We start from the raw sequence: 21,230 nt of genomic DNA, 5'->3' as shown, positions 1-21,230 counted from the left end.
ACTCACTCCTTTGTGTTGTGACTATATTTTACAACCATTTCACCATACGCTTTTACATTCCTTTCTATCTCTAGTTATATATAACTGACGATAACTTGATAATAAAGAACAAACTTGCTGAATTTAAAATTTATGAATTGAATCATGTACATGCCCTAGTGTGTCCTTATAAAGAAAATTAGAGATATTTCTGTACTTTCAAAATGCATTTAAGTTTATGGGCTGTCACGGATAGACTAAAAATAACAAACAAGACAAAAGATCGAAATACTGTGACACGGGTCCCCTACAGGAGACCTTATCCTACTGTAATATATTAACATTTACAGACCAATGAATATAACAATGATATGGATGCTCAACATTTTCAGAAATCTCGGAGTGTTATGAAATAGCTTTTTAATATATGAAAGTTGCAATCTGGGGATATCTATTCAAATGTTATGAAAATTACAAATAGTTCTTTAATCAATCTTTAATCTTAATTTTGTAACAAAAAATATTATTTATCAAGGTTACTCCAAAAAGTAGCACACGCCACGGACCTATCTATCTGTACTCAAATTATTATTATTATTATTATTATTATTATTATTATTATTTGCCAAACAACATCCATGCCAGAGCCTTTTTCAAAATAATTTTGGTAGTCTATAATTTGGTCCAATTAGTTTTTTTAAATATTGTTTAAATATTTTTTATGATAAAACATAAATTAAAGGCAAAACGAAAAATATTTCCATGGGAAATATTTCTGATGTTGGCATGCTATTTTCTACATTACAATTATTCTAAAAAATGTAAAATTTCAGGGTATTTATTTTTATTTTACAAAAAAAGAAATTCACTATTTGTAGCGAAATGAGAATAAAATGACGAAACTAATGTACATTTTCTGTTCTCATAGAATTTTAAAATACGTTTATTTGACTTAAATTTAAAAATAAAAGAATGTGTCATATCGGCCTTATCATTATAATTTTTAGTTTTTCAAGAATGCTCCAAGTAATCATTCTATGTATTTTGTTTTTCTTTTCGCTATATTGTTATGTCTTTTTAATTTGTGTGGTGTGCGTAACCTTTGTCCATGTTGTAAACATGTTTACGTAGCTAATAATTTTCCATGAATGTAAGTTGTAAACGACATGTTTACGAAGCAAAATTTCAAGGTCAGTCTTGTTTACAGTTAAGCTACGTTTTTCTGTTATAAATCAAGTAAAATGTGTATAAATGGGGATTTGATAAACAGATACGTCATTCCTGGTTTAGATCAGCCTGTGTGAATGTAGTTGTGTTATTGAAGTCAGATATTGTTCGAGATGAATTATTTATTTAAAATATTTACTGGAATTACTAAAGTGCTCTTCACCTTTTGCATGTATACACTCTACTTTGGATTTATTTTAAATTTTATTTAAAGACACTCTGAATTGCAATATAGTGTTGCTTCAGCACATGCAAGACTACTGGAATTCATTCGGAACATTCGATATATTTGGACACATGATAGGGCATTTAGGACTATTCGAAATTTAGTTCACAATACTGAAAGCTTCTCACGAATCTTCACAAGGTATTGTAGAGAGATAAATTGCTTTCTGAACTGATTTCACTGAAATTATTGGTTTCACTTTTATCCGTTACATAAGTTTAAGACTAAGAGTCATAACAAAAACAGGGCGTTCAACCGAGATCTGGATCACTTTAAATCATTTCAGAGATATTAAAAACCGTCTCTAAAATTTCAGTTGACTTTGTTTCGGAATTGTCAATGTCAGCCGTAAAGATCGTTATTTCACACATTTGAGAAATAATATTAAGAACTTAGGCTTCAGAAGGAAATGTAAATGCACAGAGGGAGAAGAGAAAGAAACGCAAATTCAGACAGACAGACAGGCAGACAAACAGACTAAAACAGAGACAGAAAAAAAGAGAAAAGAGATCCAAGTTCAGAGAGAGGAAAAGGAGACAGACGCGTGTGCAGAGAGAGAGAGAGAGAGAGAGAGACAGACAGACAGACAGACAGACAGACAGTCAGAATTTAAATAAAATAGAACTGGCAGGTGGAGCACTCTTCTCCTAACACCTTTACACACAAGTTCAGGTTTTGATGTTACTAGAAATATTAGGTTAGTACCCTCTTTTCAAGATAAAGTCATAAATAAATAATTTATTCACTTTGAGAAAATTTCTGAAAACTTGAACTGGCTGAGAGAGTAGTGGACTTTATTATTTCAAATGATTCTGATTGATAAAGCTCGTGAAGTCTACTCTTCACTCTTTGTACAGTACTGGTTATGAAGTGGATAAGGAATATGTCTTCAAGGGTTATGAGTTGGTACATGAGGCAGATCGAAAAAGGTATAGGAATTGTAGAAAAGAATTTCCAAGGCAAAAAGAACAACTATTTCATAGGTGGTGTTCAGCCATAATCTCAGACATATCATATTCATTGAAGAGTTAAAGAATTGCATCTATAGTGATGTCAAGACCTATCTTGATGAGCAAAAGGTAGAAACTTTCAAAAATGCTGCTTGCACAGCTGATGATTATTCTTTGACTTACGTTTCGTTTGTTAATAAGTCTTCCTCTCAGCAGTTTCTTTTTTGGTAAAGAAAAAATCATCTCAGTCTCATACGAGTATTTCCAAATCTCAATCCGGCACATCATTTAGAAATCAAACATCTGAAAAGACTTATCAGAAATCCTTATCTCTTCCAACATACACTTGTAAATAGAAGGAGCACATCATTTCTGATTGCTACATATCGAAACATAAGCAACTGAGGAAAAACAGATCTATTCCAAATGTTATTTCGATGAGGTCAAGGTCACAGTTCAGTATCAAAGGCGATACATGTGTCGGCTAAAACAATCTCCAGTCCGATTCTACTTTAGAGACTTTTGAACTATTCATATCAAAATGTTCTTCGTCGCTTATTGGTAATTCTGATAAGTCAAACCTTACTTAAATATTAAGGGACACGTGAGCTTTTATTAGTAGGTACTCTGTATTTATCTGAGAAGTCTTCTTCTAGTAAAAGTGTTCTTATTCAGTGAGTATAGTGCATCTTTGTTAGACTTCCGCTCCTTATGTAAATCTGACATCAGACTTAGTTTCCGGACCCTTGACTGCAGAGCAGTGTCTTAATTACCTATACAAGCTTTTCATTTATAACTAGGCAATGATCTAAATGGAGATAACTTCATGGTCAATCCACTTGTAACTGACAAGCCATGTTTGGACCAAACGTTGCTCCTATTGATAGTGAACTGTCTGACTTGTATCAAACTTTATACAGTACCGGAGCTATGGCGAACCAAAGCTCTTGAGAATGATGTTTCATTTTGCTCCAGGTATTGATTAATCAACAGATCAATAGATACTGATTACAGTGAACAGCTTTTACTACTCATTCACTCTATTCTAATCAGGGTGAAAAAGATTAATCGTTGTCAAACAGGAACAAGATTCTGAGATCTGTTTGTTTCAGAGGGCTATTAATGAAACTGAAACAACACAAGTTTGTAAAACATGATATCCTTATGAAACAAAATGCAAACCACCTGAGACATCCGCTGGTGAAGAGTGGTCAGTGAACTGCCAAGTTGTCATTCCAATGTCATACTGCCAGGAAATTTGTAGTCTAACTAGTGAAACTCCCACTGCTGGTCATTTAGGAGTCAGTCATACTTATGACATGTTCCAGGATCACTTTTACTGGTCAAAAATTAAAGGTGATGTTTGTGAATACTATAGATCTTGTCAAATAGTAGAAAACCCAATCAGACAATATCTTCGGCTCATCTGCAACCTACTCTTGCATTTGATGAACCATTTAGCCATTCTGATTACAACGCAAAGACTTTCTCATTCACATCCTTTACATCAAACAATAAATATCAGCAACACCAACATTAAATTCGCACAGTCAGTACGAAACCTAGGTGTTACTCTTAACAGTGCTCTCTCATTGCACCAACATGTCATGAACATATGCAAGGCTGCATATCTTGAGCTGAGACGCATCAGCTCTATTCGCAAATATATTTCATTTGATGTCACTGAAACACTTGTGTGTTCCCTAGTACTTTCAAGACTGGACTACTGTAACTCAATTCTGCCTGGTTCGTTTAAAAATATCTACTCCAGAAACTTCAAAACACAGCTGCTTGGATCATCCTTAGAGAACCACGATCAGAGCGCACCTCCCCGCTGCTCTGTACCCTACAATGGCTATCCATTCAGTCCATGATCAAACACAAAATTTGTTTTCTGTGATATATTTCAATGAGGAATCTAGTCCAACATATCTATCCGACCTCACCCATGTGTACACACCAGCAAGGTACTACGCTCCTCTTCTGACAATCATATTCTCATTATTCCCGCTATGAAAATAAAATCATATGGACAACGTTCTTTTGCATACCAGGGCCCAGCAACGTGGATCGAATTGCCCACTGAACTTAGACACACTGACACAGTGATCTCATTCAAGAGCGCTCTTAAAACTCACCTATTTCGACTGCAAGAACAGACGTAAAGACCTACCTCATAATGTTTCCTCCCCTTAAATATTTTCAGTATGTTTTCTGTTTTCTAATTTCATGGTGTTTGTTTTTTGTAGTCTTATCATTATATATGTTTTTAGGTGTTGTCTAATGTTGTACAGCGTTTAGAGCTTCTAAATAACAGGCGCTATACAAGGTCCTCATTATTATTATTATTAATGGTTGGTGGTGTCGGTCCCTTACCGAAGACTGAGTTTAGGACATTTTTTCACTTGGAAATTCCTGATCTTGTTAAAAACTTATAGTGTTCTAGAAAGGAAGATGGGATTCATCCAGGTTATGTTACTGTGTCGAAGATTTTTATATTAATGTTTACATAAAAATTAGTTATTCTTACCTTAACATCTAAATTAGAATATTTTTGGTGAATTCAGGAATGAGGATTTATTTCTTTAAATTATTCACCGGAATTCCAAAACACTCATTAATACTTCTTGGACTAATTTATTATTTTGGAATTATTGTGAATTTATTCAAAACATTTTGGATTATATCATTGTGACACATCAAAACTGCTGACACATTCGAGGCTATTGGTTCAATATTGGTATTTATTCGGATCATCGCTGCACTCTGTTATGTACATTTGATTTAATTATATCTGATTTAACATATTTATTTCAATTTAATTGTTTGTCAGTTTTTAATTTTACTTTTCATTACATGATATTGTAATGTAAATTTATTCACTAGAAATGATACTCTTTTCAGAAAATAGTTTGACCATGACTGTTAGTTTATAAACAGCAGGTGTTGATTTAAATCCTGACCTTGTTTCAGAATTTGTAGCAACCATCGTAAACAAGTTCTATCTTATTTTAAATTGATTGGTTCTTTTCGAGGTCATGATGGGACTTTGTCTTTAAGGTTTTTGAATATTTTTTATTCCTTAAAGTAAAATGGTTGGTTTTCGTCAGGGTCACACTGGGTAAACGTGATCTGTAACAAGTACTTGCTTCTGTAGCCTTCCAGAAGATGATCACGTGACCCCCTGTTTACGTTTTAGAAAGACCATATAACCCATGTTTTGAAGAATTAATCTCAGTAGAAGCTTGGCTGTTAAACTGTTAATTGTATTTTGTGCTATTTGGAGTCATTTCAAATTACTTTGAATCAAAAGGATTAATTCTGTTATTTTTCTGGAAAATATGTGTGCTCATTTAATATTGTAGACCAAGAACAGTTTTTTTGTAAAATTTATTCAGCTATCAGAAACCGGAGTGATAATTCCTTGTTTCTACAAAGCACCGTCGACTTCAACACTACAGATTGCAGCAAACATCATCGTCTTCCATCTTAGATTCTTCGTCGGGATTCGAATGTGAAATCAGTAGAACAATTTGATATTAGGACTACTAACATTTTATTCTTGGATTATTCTTGGAATATTTTTGGATTCGATTTTATAAAACTGTAAGTTCATATTTTTTCATTTTTACAGATTTTTTCCTGGGAAATAAATTATTGTATTTTTTCAAAGCTTGTTGTTTTCACTCTTTCTTATGTTACTGTTTATTCAAGCCTAAACATGTGACAAATCCATTTGGAACTCTATACATCTGGACTTGTTATAAAACTTTTAGGACTAACTGGGATTTAATTAACAATATTGGAAGTTCTTTTTCCACTTTCACTTTGTATTTTAGGGAAATAAATTTGCTGAATTTACAAAACTTGGTTTTTGCTCTTTTCTGTTGCTTAGTTTAACACCAAAGAGTCATAACATAATGTATGCACCCACAAGATTTCCTGGAGCAAACTTTTTGAGAAGTATCAAAACTAAAATGATTGTAAAAGCTTTAAAGGATTTTTTTATACAATTGTTGGCCTTTCCAACTCTGTCCTGTAGAATCAAGGATCAAGTTTGTTGTCTGGAATTTTCCAACAATTTAGGCATGTATTAGGCATTTAATAATTTAAGTCTTCTGCCTATCGCCTTGAAAGTCATGGGGCTTTGGAAAGATTTCATCAAATTTTCAAGAAGATGATTCATGAATCATTGGGTTTTAGTCATTTTGAACTGGTTTTGGACATATTGTTCTTGGATCAATTAAGAAATTATAAGGGAAACCTCTTTCAAATGATGATTCAGAAGTTACTTTTTGTGAATATGTCTCTGGTTTCAAATGTGGGTTGTCTGGGAATTGGGAATTAGTAAGAACTTATATTCACTCTACTCGGTCATAAATGAAATTAAAGTATAACAGAAATACATGGGAATTTTTTTTTCATTCTGGTGATAAAGGTTTGACTCTCTTGCCCATACCCCAAAATCCTCTTTGGGTTAAACTTTATGGTATTTATACAACATTTAAAAAATTGACTTAAATTATATCCATAACACTCTTGGAGGAAGAAACAGAAACAACTTTGTCAAATAAACATGTTAAAGGAGTATGTTGATTGAGATAGCAAAGTTTATTATTCAATTAATTTAACTATACATATCCCCCAAAGTAAGGAAGTATATGATGGAATACAATTTAAATGTACTGACTTTTTAACCAATCTACAGAATTCAGAAATATAAAACCATCTGGACCAAAATCTTTAACATTTACAACAACAGGAAAAGAGTGAACCAAAACAGTTATAATTTTAATATAAGCACTTTGTTTCCAGATGTTCCAACAAAAACAAGTAAAATCTGTCATGATGCTGAAGTTGTAGACTCTACAACTGTGAAACAGAATCCTTACAGGATAAATCCTCTCAAGTTGGAATTTTTTAAACAAGAAATTCAATATGTCCTGGAGAATGATTTCAAATAACCTAGTAAAGGTAACTGGAGTTCACCATGTATTCTTATACTTAAACCAGATAATACATTGTGCATGTGTACTGACAATAGAAGTTTCGTCAAAATGTATTCATTTCCAATGCCAAGAATAGATGATTGCGTCTCCAAAATTAAAAATGTGAAATATCTCATTAAGTCGGACTTTTAAAAGGATTCTGGCAAATTCAACTGAAGAAGAAAGCAAATGAATTTATGACATTTGCATCTCCAGACGGATCCTATCAATATAAAGTGATGCCATTTGGTATAGAAGTTCACCATAAACATTCCAGCATTTAATGAACATGATAACATCTGTTCTAAATAACTGTGACATATGCATTCACCCATGAATATTTTGCCCGGCGGATGGTTTCAATATTATCAAAAATATCAGTATACAACTGAGACAGCCATCTACATTTAACTTCAAAATTTAACTGTGAAATCATGAAGATACTAATGAATGAATTTGCTAATCTTGAAATTAAATCCCAAACACATTGGTGCTGAAATAATTTAAATCCAAGATAGAACATAAAAACTCTGCACAAAAGTTGCTTAAAATTAAGTACTGGTCCACTGCTTGCAATAAATAAATGCTATATGCTACAAACAGTATGCAAAAGTAAAAGAAAGATTATCAAGGGGTAATTAAACCAATATGAAGATGAACAAAAGTCTACCAGCCTTCCATCACCATCTGATTGCTTATATCAGTGTATCCCCCAGGGGTGTAAAACTGAGGGTAAAAAAAAACCCTTGGTGTCAGAACTAGGGGTCAAATAAAAAATGTGGAGTCAAAAATATACTAACAAATTTTCATCCAACTTGTACTTTTTCAGCTTGAAATAGGATATTGCAACTTGCACAACATACTCTCTCTCTCTCTCTTTCTCTAAACATACCAATAAACCAACATGCACAATTAAATTTAACAAACAAATGCACTGTCCATTCAAAGAATAATTTTATTAGTTCATTTTTCTTTTAAAATCGTACTTTTAACAGTCTCCTTATAATCTTTTAGAAGCAATATTATAGACCAACATATTACATACAAGCCAATACAAAAAGGCTAATAAATCTTTTTAACCGAATGACAGTCAATGTACTGCCTGTCATAAAATGTGTACTGTCATCGGTTTCATTGTACTTCGTCCTAGAACAAATTTATCCAAAAATCAAGGAGGCTAATAATTCATCTTGTTTCTAATAAGTTACAACTGAACTTTAAGGTCTTTCTTTTATTGCAGCAAAGTTAAAAACCAACAAAATCTGCAATGACCCCCTGACTGTGTAATCCAAATAAACGCATGTCTTGTTAAGTTTACTGATTTCTTTGTTGTGAAACAATGTCTTAGGTTATAATGTGTTCTCCATATATCTTGTAGCAAACGAGGGCAGATTTGTTACAATTCTTAAACCCTGTCACAAAAGGATTATTCACTTATGCAGTCTTCGCAATCACACTATCATGACTTAAGTCACACCGGTAATCCTAATGGATGTGCCGTATTCCAGTCAAGGGAATTATTTTCTACATTTTTCATTAAAGTTAGATCCACAGTTACTCTTTTGTGTTCTGCTTCTTTCACTTTCTTCGCTAATGATTTTTAGTGTACGATGTTTTAATCTGGAGATCACTTTCTAGTGCAACAAGTATTGAGGTTAAACATCAAGATGACATCTTTCTGAGCTCAATGGAAATCGCGTGGGAGCTCGCGAGATTAGGGGAAGCTACTCCGTCATAACATTGCCTATGCTAGTCTGGTTCCTTATTTCGTATGTTCCCTGCGTTCCACTCCAATATATGAATAGAGGAGCCCAACACAGGGAGTAAACAAAGCGGGAAACCAGTCAATGCCTATGCTTGAAGTATATACGATGCCACCCTTTGTTCAACACATTGGATATTAAATAAATTTCGATTGCATTATGCGAATCCCTTGCGTCAAAAAAACGTATGGCAACAAAATGTGCGTCAATTTTCTCCAGAGTGCGTCCCTGACACACAAATGTGCGTAAAGGGAAACACTGTTATATATATATATATATATATATATATATATATATATATATATATATATATATATATATATATATTTATAAAGTTTAAAAAGAGAAAAAGAAAAACAGACCTTCCTACCCTAAATTATAACCACTGCAACATGAAACATATTTTCCTTCGTCTAAGTATAGCAAATTAAAACTGTAGAACTTTATAATGCTTCTCCTGTCATATTAAAACTTTACTGTTTTTGGTATTTGTGTTTATAAAAATACTGATTATAAGAAGAAAAATGTAGCATTATTCCATAACGCAGCTGCTTTGTTTTGTTCTGATTACATCTTAGCCATAGCAACAAAACTGTTCACTTTTGTGCAAGACAAAACAGAGAATACTAGCATCAATGTTCCAACAGCACTTGTGGATAAGAGAATAAAAATCTGGAAGATACATATCACAAATGTATAAGAAAAACTCACACCTTCTTAAAAGTTTGATCTGATTACATCTAATTATATGATGGGTAACAATCATGCCATTAATGTCCCATCTATTTTGTGGAAAGTGAAAAGTCAGGTTTTACATGATTAAAAGTTTTTGCAGCTTGTTGAAATCATATCAATTTAAAATCCTCAGAACAAATGTATCTCAGAAAATGAAGCCATAAAAATAAGTTATGGTCCCTGTTCAGATTCTTTATCCTATGCAGGGAACTTGGACGACCTTCTGCTGGTCATCAACGAAAATCCGGACTCGGTCTGTTCTATAGTCCATCGTCACCATGGACCCATCTCGCAGGACCTGAATCTGTGTAATAATAATAATAACATTATTATTATTATTATTATTATTATTATTATTATTATTATTATATGCTGAGTGAACAGGATTACATGAGGCACAGCATCAAAATGTTTGGTAACCTTCCACCACAAAAAATGGAAAACTAAAACTGTATTTAAGTTTAAAAATAATCAAGTGATGCTGTGTTAAATTCTACATTCTAAATGTCTCTACATCCCTCATCTGAAATTTTTTAATGAGATCTAAATATATGTAGCTACTTTAGTAACTGAAACACACATACGCTGGATCATAGATTCTAAGGACATCAAAAGATAACATTAAGAGCTGGGTACCTATATACACAATGCAACACTATGATTGTGTGGATAATTGAAAATCAAGTGTTTATCTTTAAGAGATACATATACTGAAGATTTTCCCAACAGAAAGTGCATGGAGAGAATGATGTTTTTTTAAATGCTGGACTTAAAAGAAATAAAAGGAAATGAAACTAAGATGAATCAACAGAAAGAAAAGATTTAGGGATGGAAAAATATACAGACACAGAGAGGTATATTACACATATATTTTTGTACTCCTTCCGAATTTTATCTTCTGCTTCCTTGGCATTCTAAAAGAAAAATTTTTAAATCAAAATTTGTTACTTATGTGTGACTAACAAATGCCCTATTAATTATCCAAGAAAACTCTTTCTAATGCATATATGACCATTCTCTGTCTTCCTCTTTCTTGTAAGAAACTCAACATCGATTTGAAAAGAATGTAATTTTCAATCTCCTCAAAATCTGAATAATACATTTAGTGTCCTAAGGTGCAGTAAATAATTACCTGGTGAGTGGAATGGGTACTGCAATATGGGGTAGGGTGTGGTTCATTTTGCAAATTCAAAAATAGCAAAATACAGTTTTTGCACAACAATTAAAGTAATGGATCATTTGTTACCTGAAGTCTCAAACAGATGTGGTGGTATAGTACCTTACTAGTGTAAGTATTGTCCCAGGTTCAATCACTTGTCCACCTGGGAATTGTTTGCACTGTTAGAGTTGACGCTATGAGCATGGTTTGACAAGCATACATGAAACTTGCATTTCGAGACTTCAAAGTAAATGAGAAAGAAAATGTGGAGACATCGGGTTGGGGAGACTGTATTTGGCTTTATCAGCTCAGATGCTACAAATTTAAAGACTGCAAGGTGAGTGATCGGTCAACTTCAGAGGTTTTTCTTCCTATTGTATGAAGGCACTCTTCATTTATCTACACCTTGTAAGGATTTTGTGTTTGGGCAAGGTTCAGATTTCTATGCAATGAAGTCAAAAGAATTTTGTATCATGAACAATGCAGTGTTGAAGGGGACATTTTGATGGCTTTTAGTGTGAGAAAAACACCTGAAGAATCAAAGCGTTTAACACAGCATGATATAATGTAGTCTGACAGAATATATTTCAACAGTTACATGCAGTGTATCAAGCTGATCAAACAAAAACTGTTTAGCTAACTATCAACGCTGAATATGAAAATATCTGGAAAATTGTAATACGGAAAAAAAAAGATTGATCAGTATAATCAATTAAATATTGGTTAATCAGTGTTTAATGTTAGAACAGATTTTTATCACAGTGGTGGTCGGTGGAGGTCCTGCAACAGCATGTCACTCCTACCAGCCCACCCCACCCCAAATGAGCTCAAAAAAACTGGAATGTTTCCAATACAACGCTTTGTTTACATGATGATAGTTAAAATTATGACCTAAAAATACATCAGAGGCCTCGTCTAGTCCTACAGTGTAAGCCCTCAACCCTGATATTTATGTTTTGGGTGTCCAAAATAAAAATCAGGGTCGAAGGCTTACACTGTTGGACTAATGCCTCGTTTTGATTCAAACTTTACATACAAATTTTTTAAAAATCTTATTTTCCACGTAACTCTGCAAATTGGAAAAAAGCAAAGCATATATCCTCAACTAGTCCTACATGTAAGACCTCGATGCTGATATTTATGTTCTGAGCATCATAAAAATAACGTGCTATGTCTTACATTATAGGCCTAATCCTCGACCTGGCATGGGTTGTGCCCTCAACGTGGATCTTATAATACTGCAATAAACTATTTTAAAAGTCTCTGAAACTATATAAATAGTTTATTAATTGTCCAATTGTTTGTGGTTCGAGCTCCCCATATTTTGATCACGTCATGTATTGTAAGATTTGAATAATACAATATAAGGACAAGGTGTATACAGGTACATGGAAACACCGAACGCAATAGAAACACCGAAACGCACTTAAATTATATCTTATATACCATATTGTATATTGGTTGTGTATGTATAATTCATATCTGTGACATTTAATATTAGTTATATAATAAATTAATATGTACTTTCTTTTCCGCAAGTGATGCAAGATCAAACTAAAAAGAAGCTGGAAACTGCGCATTTTGGCAACAGATCGTAAAATAACAAAATTTAATATTAACAGCATATATTGCAATTTATACATGAGCTCAATGATTCAGCTATTAATAATAATAACACAGTATTGATTTCTTAAATTGATTATTATATTGTGGTTATTAATAATTACATTTTTCTTATTATCTATATATATATATATATATATATATATATATATATATATATATATATATATATATATATATATATATAAGAATACAAATCATATGGCGAATAACAATCCTTTCATGTGCACTGGATCCAGCAAGGGATCACGTGTGTCAGGAGTTGATTAAGATAAATGCAATAAACTGACAACGAACAGTGCGAAACTAGTTTCGTTGTCAGTTTATTGCATATATATATATATATATATATATATATATATATATATATATATATATATATATATATATAAAGATATATAAAGAGAGAGAGATTGAGATAATTAGTCAGAGTATGAAAATGCTTTGTTAGATTTATGAGAATGTATCTTTATCATGAATATTTTATTAAACCCTAATAGTGTCCAACAAAACCTACATATTAAAAAGTGTCTTCTACGTGGTACAAGAAATGACTGTTTGACAAATCCTATATTATTTTCGCTTTCTTCCACTAATCACGAAAATTCAACCTTTAAAAATCAGCCAGCATTCTTTCTTGCCTTCCTGCATTGAAATAAAGATTATTTAACCAGTAGTCATTGACTATCATTGGAGTTCAATACACTATCATATGTATTTAATCCACTAATCATGTGGACTTGTAGTGCGCGTCTTTTTACTCAAATACACTCGAGTATACTCAAATATACCATTTAAATATATCTTTGGTGGTATGGTTTTTATTCAGTAATTGATGAATATAAAGCGGCCACTATCCCTGTTGTATATCCAAAGTGTCATTTGCATTCAGGTTATACTAAACACCGAAAAGTTAGACAAAGTCTGTATAATTTTTTTTATTTGTATATATTTGCATGCATCTACATATTTATGTAAAGAAATTGGTGTTTGTTATGCTTACTGTAAAAAGAAATAGCAAATCTTTTTTACATTATACATTTCTTTTTACAACTTTGTGTAAAATTAACTGTTAAAAAAATTTGATGGGAACTACACAGCATTAAAACGTCAACCATCTTATAGAAAGTGGGTCACATGTGTGGATGGTTTAATCAACAGAGATGATGCCATTGTTGAGTCTACTGGACAGTATGCTACATTATGTACTAGGCCCATTACATGTTCGGTCTTTTCCTTCAGCCCACAATTTATATGATAGTAAGATTGTTGATGTAATGTTCTGAAGTTTACCGATAATTGCTTTGGGTAGTTCAGTCAGGAGTGTCTCAGTAATCGCTGCAAAAACTTAAAATTGTATGACACAACAAGCTCTGTTGAGACTGAAAGCAATGTGACTGTAGAGTCTTGTATTCACGTCTCAATTGGGATTATCATAGTGTTGTGATGTATTAAATACTAATTATACAGAAAACATGTAAAGGAAGTTTGAAATGCACAATGTGATCGCCGATTCTTTCCTGATACCGACACTGCAATCTGTATAATCAGCAAAGGTCTGACGTTTGTTTTCAGTGGTTCACTGGAATCTTGGTGTTAATCTTCACTGACCAGTTCTTCATTTTTTGCAGCTTAATGTTTTAGCAATATATGCAAATAATACCTTTGACAAAGAAGTGAACACATATGGGTATTGAAGAAAAGCTGTCATAAAAGGAAAACTGCGTGTACTTTATTTCTTATTATTATTAGCATTGATATGGAAATTGTAACTACTCAGAATTACGGACCCAAAAATGTTGTTGTATGTAAATTCCAAAATAAATACAGAAATGATTTGACATGCCATTTTTGCATGTATCTTTGTATCTAGATCACTAAAATAATTGTCTGCACATAATTCTTACACTATACGGCTATTTAGATGCTGATTTTCACGACATCCCGGCATTATTAATAAATCATTGCTAATATGTATTTATTAGTAATAGATTAAGCATTAAACTTATCTAAAAATTATATTAGACACTACTAATAGTAAATTTTATTTTCTTTTTTTTAAATGTAGCAAATTCCACAATTTCCAGCTATGGTATATACGATATTGCGTTTCGGTGTTTTTATTGCGTTCCGGCGTTAACGGTGCGTTCCGGCATTTCGGTGCGTTCCGGGTTTCTATGCACCGGATATATAAATCGATTGTTTATGTAGTCCATGTATTATTAAAATTTGGATTTAGTGTATTTAATTTCTTGCAGACGCATATCCTATTAAAAATTACTCTTTGTAGCGGTCTACATTCTCTTTTTCTCTCAAAGAAATTACTGTGGAACATAGAGAAGAATCACTGACCCTAGTCCTACAATGTAGGCCCTCTACTATGTTTTGGGCGTCGAGACATAAATATCATGGTCGAGGGATTACATGATAGGACTTACATGGCCCATTGTATGTTCCCACACACACTACATGGGGCATTTGAACACATGAATACACAAGCACGTACGCGCAGACAAATGAACGCACCATTCCCACCAATTCAGGCCATTCTGTGGTTGACATGTTCAATCTTCGACTTAAGAATCATCGAAGCTTACACATTTATCTCCCTTGCAACTGGGATAAATTAGTTATTGTTTTTACAAAATTAATTATGTACAAAAATTAAGATCACGGCCGTTTGCTTTCAGGGTATATATCATATTATATTTTATAATTATTTATTTATATTAAACTTGAGTATTGAACAAAATATTTTGTTGTTGACGATGTTAACAACATGATGAAGTAACTCCCACTTCACCACTTTTGTAATATAGTACGCAAATGATTGACACTATGAGGAATTGGGAGTAGCGGTGGGTATTCAAAATCACACGGGGCCCCGAGTGGCCGAGTGGTCTAAAGCGTTCGCCGTTACGGATCACTGCCATCTCACCTCTGTCTGCGCCGGTTCGAGTCTCAGATTCAGCCAATGTAGATATGTGAGAAAGCATGCCAGTAGCTTCTCGTGGGTCGGTGGTTCTTTCCGGGGTTTTCCCGGGTTCTTCCTCCACCATTAATACTGGCCGCCATATATGGCCTATCGTGTGCTGAAAAATGACGTTAAACCCCACAACAACAACAATTCAAAATCACTTGTATTCAAATCAGTACATTGATAGTTACACCAATTACGTCAATCTGATGGATACGTCATAGAGCAAAAGTAGATTCAAAAGTGCTGCTTTCTAAAACCTTCTTTCCTCCTGACAAATTATTTTACGATCGGAATTTGAAGGTGTGTGTACACACACACACAAACACACACACACACACACCTCGCGCGCATTCTCTCTTTTCCAGTTACATACACTCCTCTGTATTTATATTGATAATTTGGACAGAGGCGCACTAACAGGCTTGAGGCTCGGTTCCGGTTGGGAAAAATGTGTGGTTTGCTCAGGTCTTATCCTTCATCTTGCCTTACAAGTGTTTAATTTCGTCATCATAAAGTTTGTCAAAACGAATATTGCAAAATCTTGTGAATATATTTCAACATGTTATTGGATATAAATAATTATTTTTAAACAACAAAAAAACAGGCTAGATGGATTTTCTTCGCTGTCAAAGACAAAGATCTAAAATGATAAAAACTGAGTCAATCACCTACTCAAATGAGTCGGATAGTGGTGTTTGGTGGTTTTAATCCAGTGATGGTGTCATGTAGAAATTATCAATACTGTGATTTGCTGCTGCAGTCATTCAAAACTGTACATAGCTTATCAAAATGTTTTAAGTAATACAGTGTTGTTATGTGATGGAACAAGTTTACCACCGTACATGATGGTATTGAGAATTTACACGACAAAAGTGTCTGGAGATCACGACAATAGTGTCTGGAGATCACGAAATCTTGCATTGTTCCAGTGTATATAGATGTGTGTTTGCATATATTGCACACATCACTATAAATAAGTGGTGGTGGTGCGGGTGGTCAAAGGCATTGTGCCATTACAGATAACTCAAATCTCGCCGCTCTTCGCGTGGATTCGAGTTTTGGCTTGACCAACGTGGGAAAATTACCAGTAGCTTCCCGTGGGTCGGTTGTTCATCCAGGAGTATTCTTTGGTCCTTCCTCCACCAAATATACTGGCCTCCATTAAAAAATATTGTGTGCCTAAAATAGCGTTAACCTCACAAAACAAAACAGTCGAATAAAGCAATGTAAATCCTTCGGCTCCCCCCTCCCCGAGGCATCATATATTTGTAAATGAGAAGATCTTAGGATCACTCACACTGAAAACTTCAAGCAAGAATTTTCCTTGTAGGGTCAAGGTACAAGGTACATATGAACATTTAGAGATAAAAAATATAAAACCTCCTTTACCTGAAAAAAAGCAGTTGTTGCACTTCTGTGCATATATATTACATTTTGTTGTGTGCAAAAATACGGGTTAATTGGAATGGAACAAAATATTCAGCCTCGAATGAAAATCACATTTCCACGAACTTTTCTTTACGTTTTGTTTAACCTATATTCACTTTGTTCTTAATTTCCTTTTCAAAAGCTCAGGTGGGTTGATTTTGGTAAATTAAGTCGTCTTCTCATCATCCTTTCTCTTTCTCATCTATTAAATGTAAATAATTATATTGACCGATATGTTTTGACATAAAAATATAACATTTAATAATTAATTGGTTGATTGTTGAATGTTAAATACATCTTTACTTGTTAAGATTATTATTTTCTATTTTCTTTTCAGTGTATAGACTGGACAAGACAAGACAGATTTTATTTAAAGTCGGAGTCACCTTACATAATAAGAAATATTAGCTCCCTCATCTTTTGTTTATATTTTAATAATCTATGCAGAAAAAATATTTTATATAAAAAAATTACATTCTCTTCAGTTGCATGCGTTTTTAAAATACAGGTGCATAACGGCTGGCCAATTACACACTTGAGATATCCCTCTCCCCATTTTATAATTTCTGATTAAAAATTAAATGAGAGAAGATAGTTTGCATGCTTACATGCATCATTAAAACATTCTGGTTAAAGTAATACCTAGCCAATACGTCCTTAATATACCGTTTATATACATTTCAATTTTCAATATACAAGGACAACGACAGGCTATGCAAAACATATACGACCATGGTTAGTCCATCAGAAGCATGGGCTCCTGCGCATAAACGCAAGGGGGAGGGGGCGGTATTTAATCTCTAAACATATTTTGGAATACATCTGTAAAAGTTAATAGTTGCCTCTACATGTTTGCCCCCGCCCCGGAAAAAATTATGTTAGCGCCCTTGAACAGAAGCATATAACTTTTTTTTAAATTATCCTTTAAGGGAGAGGGGGTCCATCCATCATGTGGAAGCGACACAAGCCAACATTTAGGCAATCAATACATACAAGCATATATACAACATTTACGGCAATCAAATTGCTACAAGCATATATGAAAAATTAAAATGCTTAGCACGTAGCCGATTAAGGTAACAGCAGCTTACTTACTGGTTATTAGGAGTGTATTAATTTTACACAGTAAGCTCCAATACAAAGTTACTAATAGGGATTTAAAATTGTTGAAATCTGACGGTGTTCGTAAATTTTTGGGGAGAGAATTGCAAGTAGTATATGGGGTCACCCTAGCGTCAAGTGGACTTACCATGCAAAAACAGTCGATTCACTCTGGCGTCAAGGGGAATTTAACATGGGAAATTTTAACATGGATGGAACTGTAGAGCGTCAAGGGGAATTGAACATGGAAATTGAACAGGACCGGTACTTTAACGTCAATGGGACTTTAACGTTAAAATATGGGGTTTGCACTTTGTCGTAAATGGAAATTGAACATGGGAATGTCACCTGGATGTCAATGGGAATTGAACTTTGGGTGACGTCATGAGGTTTATAGGGTCAAAACATTTTATAGGGATTTTAATGTATTTGTAAGGACAAAGGGTAGATAGGGACAAACATACAAATACACATTTAAACACACAGAAAAGACGACGGAAATGTTCTAAAACAAACCTCACAGAGAGAATAGAGGCTCAGAAAAGAAAAGTCTATTGTATGGGTTCAAAACATTTATTCAAGTATATACATGGGCTCTCTGGCCTGTGCTTTGGTCTAAGCACTATCCATTTAATACATAAACATTTCTACATCAAACAAACCTATGTACTAGTTATTTAGTTCTTGGCTCTAGTAAACCTGTTTACATTTAATGTTCATTTATAAGAAAAAGCTAACACAAAACAAGTAACATGCAATCAAATAGGACAAAGTTCATGTTTCTCTCTCTCTATTCGTCTCACACGTTGTTAAAAATCTGGTCAGCTAGCACTTGTGTCCCAGCGTAGATATTTCCCATCACTTAATCCGTTTCATTCATAAATCGGCTGTTATATCCATCGTGCTAGGTACACTTATCAGTAAGCAGATCAAGTGCAGTCATCGTCTTCTTCCCATGGAGGTACAATGTATACCATATGAATGGTTACTTTTCCTTCGTTGATGTCAAATTTTCCTCTCATCGACTGCACGTCTTCAATAGCCCTAAAAAGTTTGGACGAAGTTATTTCTGCAGGTGTGCTAAATCCGAGACATACAGGTGAGTTCAAACTGTCGCGATACATAGATAGGCTCAAACGACCTCGACCTTTGACTTGGCAATGACATTTGAGTTCCTCTAACAGTGAGTCAAGTAGGTCCGTAATGAAACCTGCTACTTCCTCGGCTGAAATGTCAGACGCGAAGTCTCTAAATTTCACCGTGTAGGTGTAAGTTGTCGTTCTAAATTTTCTTGAGGTCGCTGTCTGAGTCATTTGGATGCTAAAATACTCCTGTAGGTCTACTGAATCCTTTCCCTTCTTGGACGCACTTTGCTGTGACGGTATGGTAGTGAAAGAGGTCAGTGATGTTTGTTCCTTCTCTTTTTTCATCTGCGTAGAGTGATTCATCTTTCTCGTTGCTTGTCCTCGCAATGAAGTGTCGTTCTTGGAAGTCGTCCCTTTTTATACTGGGTGATATCAGTATGTCCATAAGGTAAAGTTTTGTGGTCTGGAAGTTTCACTAGCTGCACGTAGTTTGTCATGGCGTTAGTACATAAATAACTAAGATGTGTTACTGCATTGGTGATGTGATAGTGAGGCAAAGAATCACACCCGAGTTTCTCGTTGGACTTGAGTCTTACGCTCTATACTTGCTGTTTGAAGGGATTCATTTTTTCTCAATTGGTCTTAGTAGTGACAATGAACTGTTGGTCTTGGACGTTGTCCTTTTTTATATGCTGACCAATATTGATGTGACCGTACGGCAAAGTAAAGTGGTTGGGAAGTCGCACTCGCTTCTGGTACACGATTTGATAGACTTTTTCCAAGGGTCGACTGACGATGTGGTGAGTGGGTAAACGTACAATCTTGTTCGGCTGGTAGGTGGTCACTTTAAAGTTTGCATCCTCTCCAGACTGCAAGGCTTCTTTCAATACGCCAAAGTTGACCACACGACTGGTACGATAATTCAGAGTCAATCCTTTCACTTTACACTCTGTGTGCACTTCTCCTTGTGGGTCCCGGTATTCGTAGCCGTAATTTTTAGGACCGCCACTCGCGAAACTTAGAATCTTGTCGTCAGGATGTTCGTCTGTCCAGGCTCCTAAACGGTCTCCTTCGATGTTAGGGTGTTGCTGACCCGGTCGATCGATGTAGATGCAACTGTCCGTGTCAAAGTACAGGACGCGATCCCCTAACAGTTCTAAAGCTTCGTACAATTTTAAGCGAGCATGAGCGGTCACGTAAGCCGCAATGATGACATTTCCAAAAGGGTCGTCTTGTACAAAGTCCAGATCTTCTTCGTAATTGACCAAGATTAAATTCTCTCGAACGACGTCCACGTGTTTCATGTATTTGGTTTTGTCGTGAATCATCTGCAAGTAGCGGGAAGGTTCTGTCAAATATTCCGTCTTGGGTAAACACGGTCGTTGTGCCATTTTACCCCACAAGCAATTTAACATCACTTTGGCAAACGATCGCCTGCCTTCGTTTTTCTCGATGTGGTCTAAAGTGATGCCTTCTTGTTCCCGGTATTTCTCTTTGAATTTTATTTGGTCTTCGGGAGTCTGACACCAGGAAGGATAGCCGCTGGCTTCTTGCTTCAGTTTCAAAAAGGCATCCACGTAGTCTGCGAAAATGCCTTTCTGAGTAGGGTCACCCTTGTGGTATTGTTGTGTCTTGGGAAAGTGGCAAATTTCGTACACTTCTAACAGTTGGTATCCCATGTCCAGAGCTTTGAATAATTCTACGCTGACCCAGGTTCCCGTCAAGGCCCGTTCTTCCTGGGTGTGCTGACAAGGCTGATCTTGGTTGCACGTTTCGGCACAAGTACGGCACAAGGGAAACATCAGTTTGCCTTGACAATGGTGAGGTAAGACGGGATGGTATAGGTTCGTGGGAGGCAAAACTTTGCACTTGATCAAGCCTTCGTATTGTCGAATGCTGACCAGGTCGATGTGTTCCGTCAGCAATCGCGGGTGCCCTGTAGGAAAGTGACAATATTTGCACACGTAGGGATACAGCGAACACACA

General features: G+C 34.7%; 1 protein-coding gene across 1 annotated transcript; it reads right to left on the bottom strand.

Moving 5' to 3' along the window:
- Positions 1 to 8,305: 8,305 nt before the first annotated feature.
- On the bottom strand, positions 8,306 to 15,260 carry LOC149797441 (uncharacterized). The gene is made up of 3 exons (XM_089962250.1): positions 15,177 to 15,260; positions 10,732 to 10,782; positions 8,306 to 10,172 (listed from the first exon to the last, which is right to left on the bottom strand). The coding sequence occupies exons 1-3, from the start codon at positions 15,210 to 15,212 to the stop codon at positions 10,062 to 10,064; spliced, it is 198 nt and encodes a 65-aa protein (XP_089818376.1). The 5' UTR covers positions 15,213 to 15,260; the 3' UTR covers positions 8,306 to 10,061.
- Positions 15,261 to 21,230: the final 5,970 nt, after the last annotated feature.

Source organism: Sinohyriopsis cumingii, chromosome 6, assembly GCF_028554795.1.
Source record: "Sinohyriopsis cumingii isolate HCF-2022 chromosome 6, ASM2855479v2, whole genome shotgun sequence".
Taxonomy (NCBI): domain Eukaryota; kingdom Metazoa; phylum Mollusca; class Bivalvia; order Unionida; family Unionidae; genus Sinohyriopsis; species Sinohyriopsis cumingii.
Note: the sequence above shows the minus strand (reverse complement) of the source record. Positions and strands in the feature narration are given on the sequence as shown.

Excerpts from the sequence above, each read along its gene's own strand:
- LOC149797441 (XM_089962250.1), bottom strand. The coding sequence starts at position 15,212 with ATGTCAACCACAGAATGGCCTGAATTGGTGGGAATG. Across the intron at positions 10,783-15,176 it reads GGCCTGAATTGGTGGGAATG|AATGCCAAGGAAGCAGAAGA; the intron begins GTGCGTTCATTT and ends TTTTTCTTTTAG. Across the intron at positions 10,173-10,731 it reads AGGAGTACAAAAATATATGT|ATTCAGGTCCTGCGAGATGG; the intron begins GTAATATACCTC and ends ATTATTACACAG.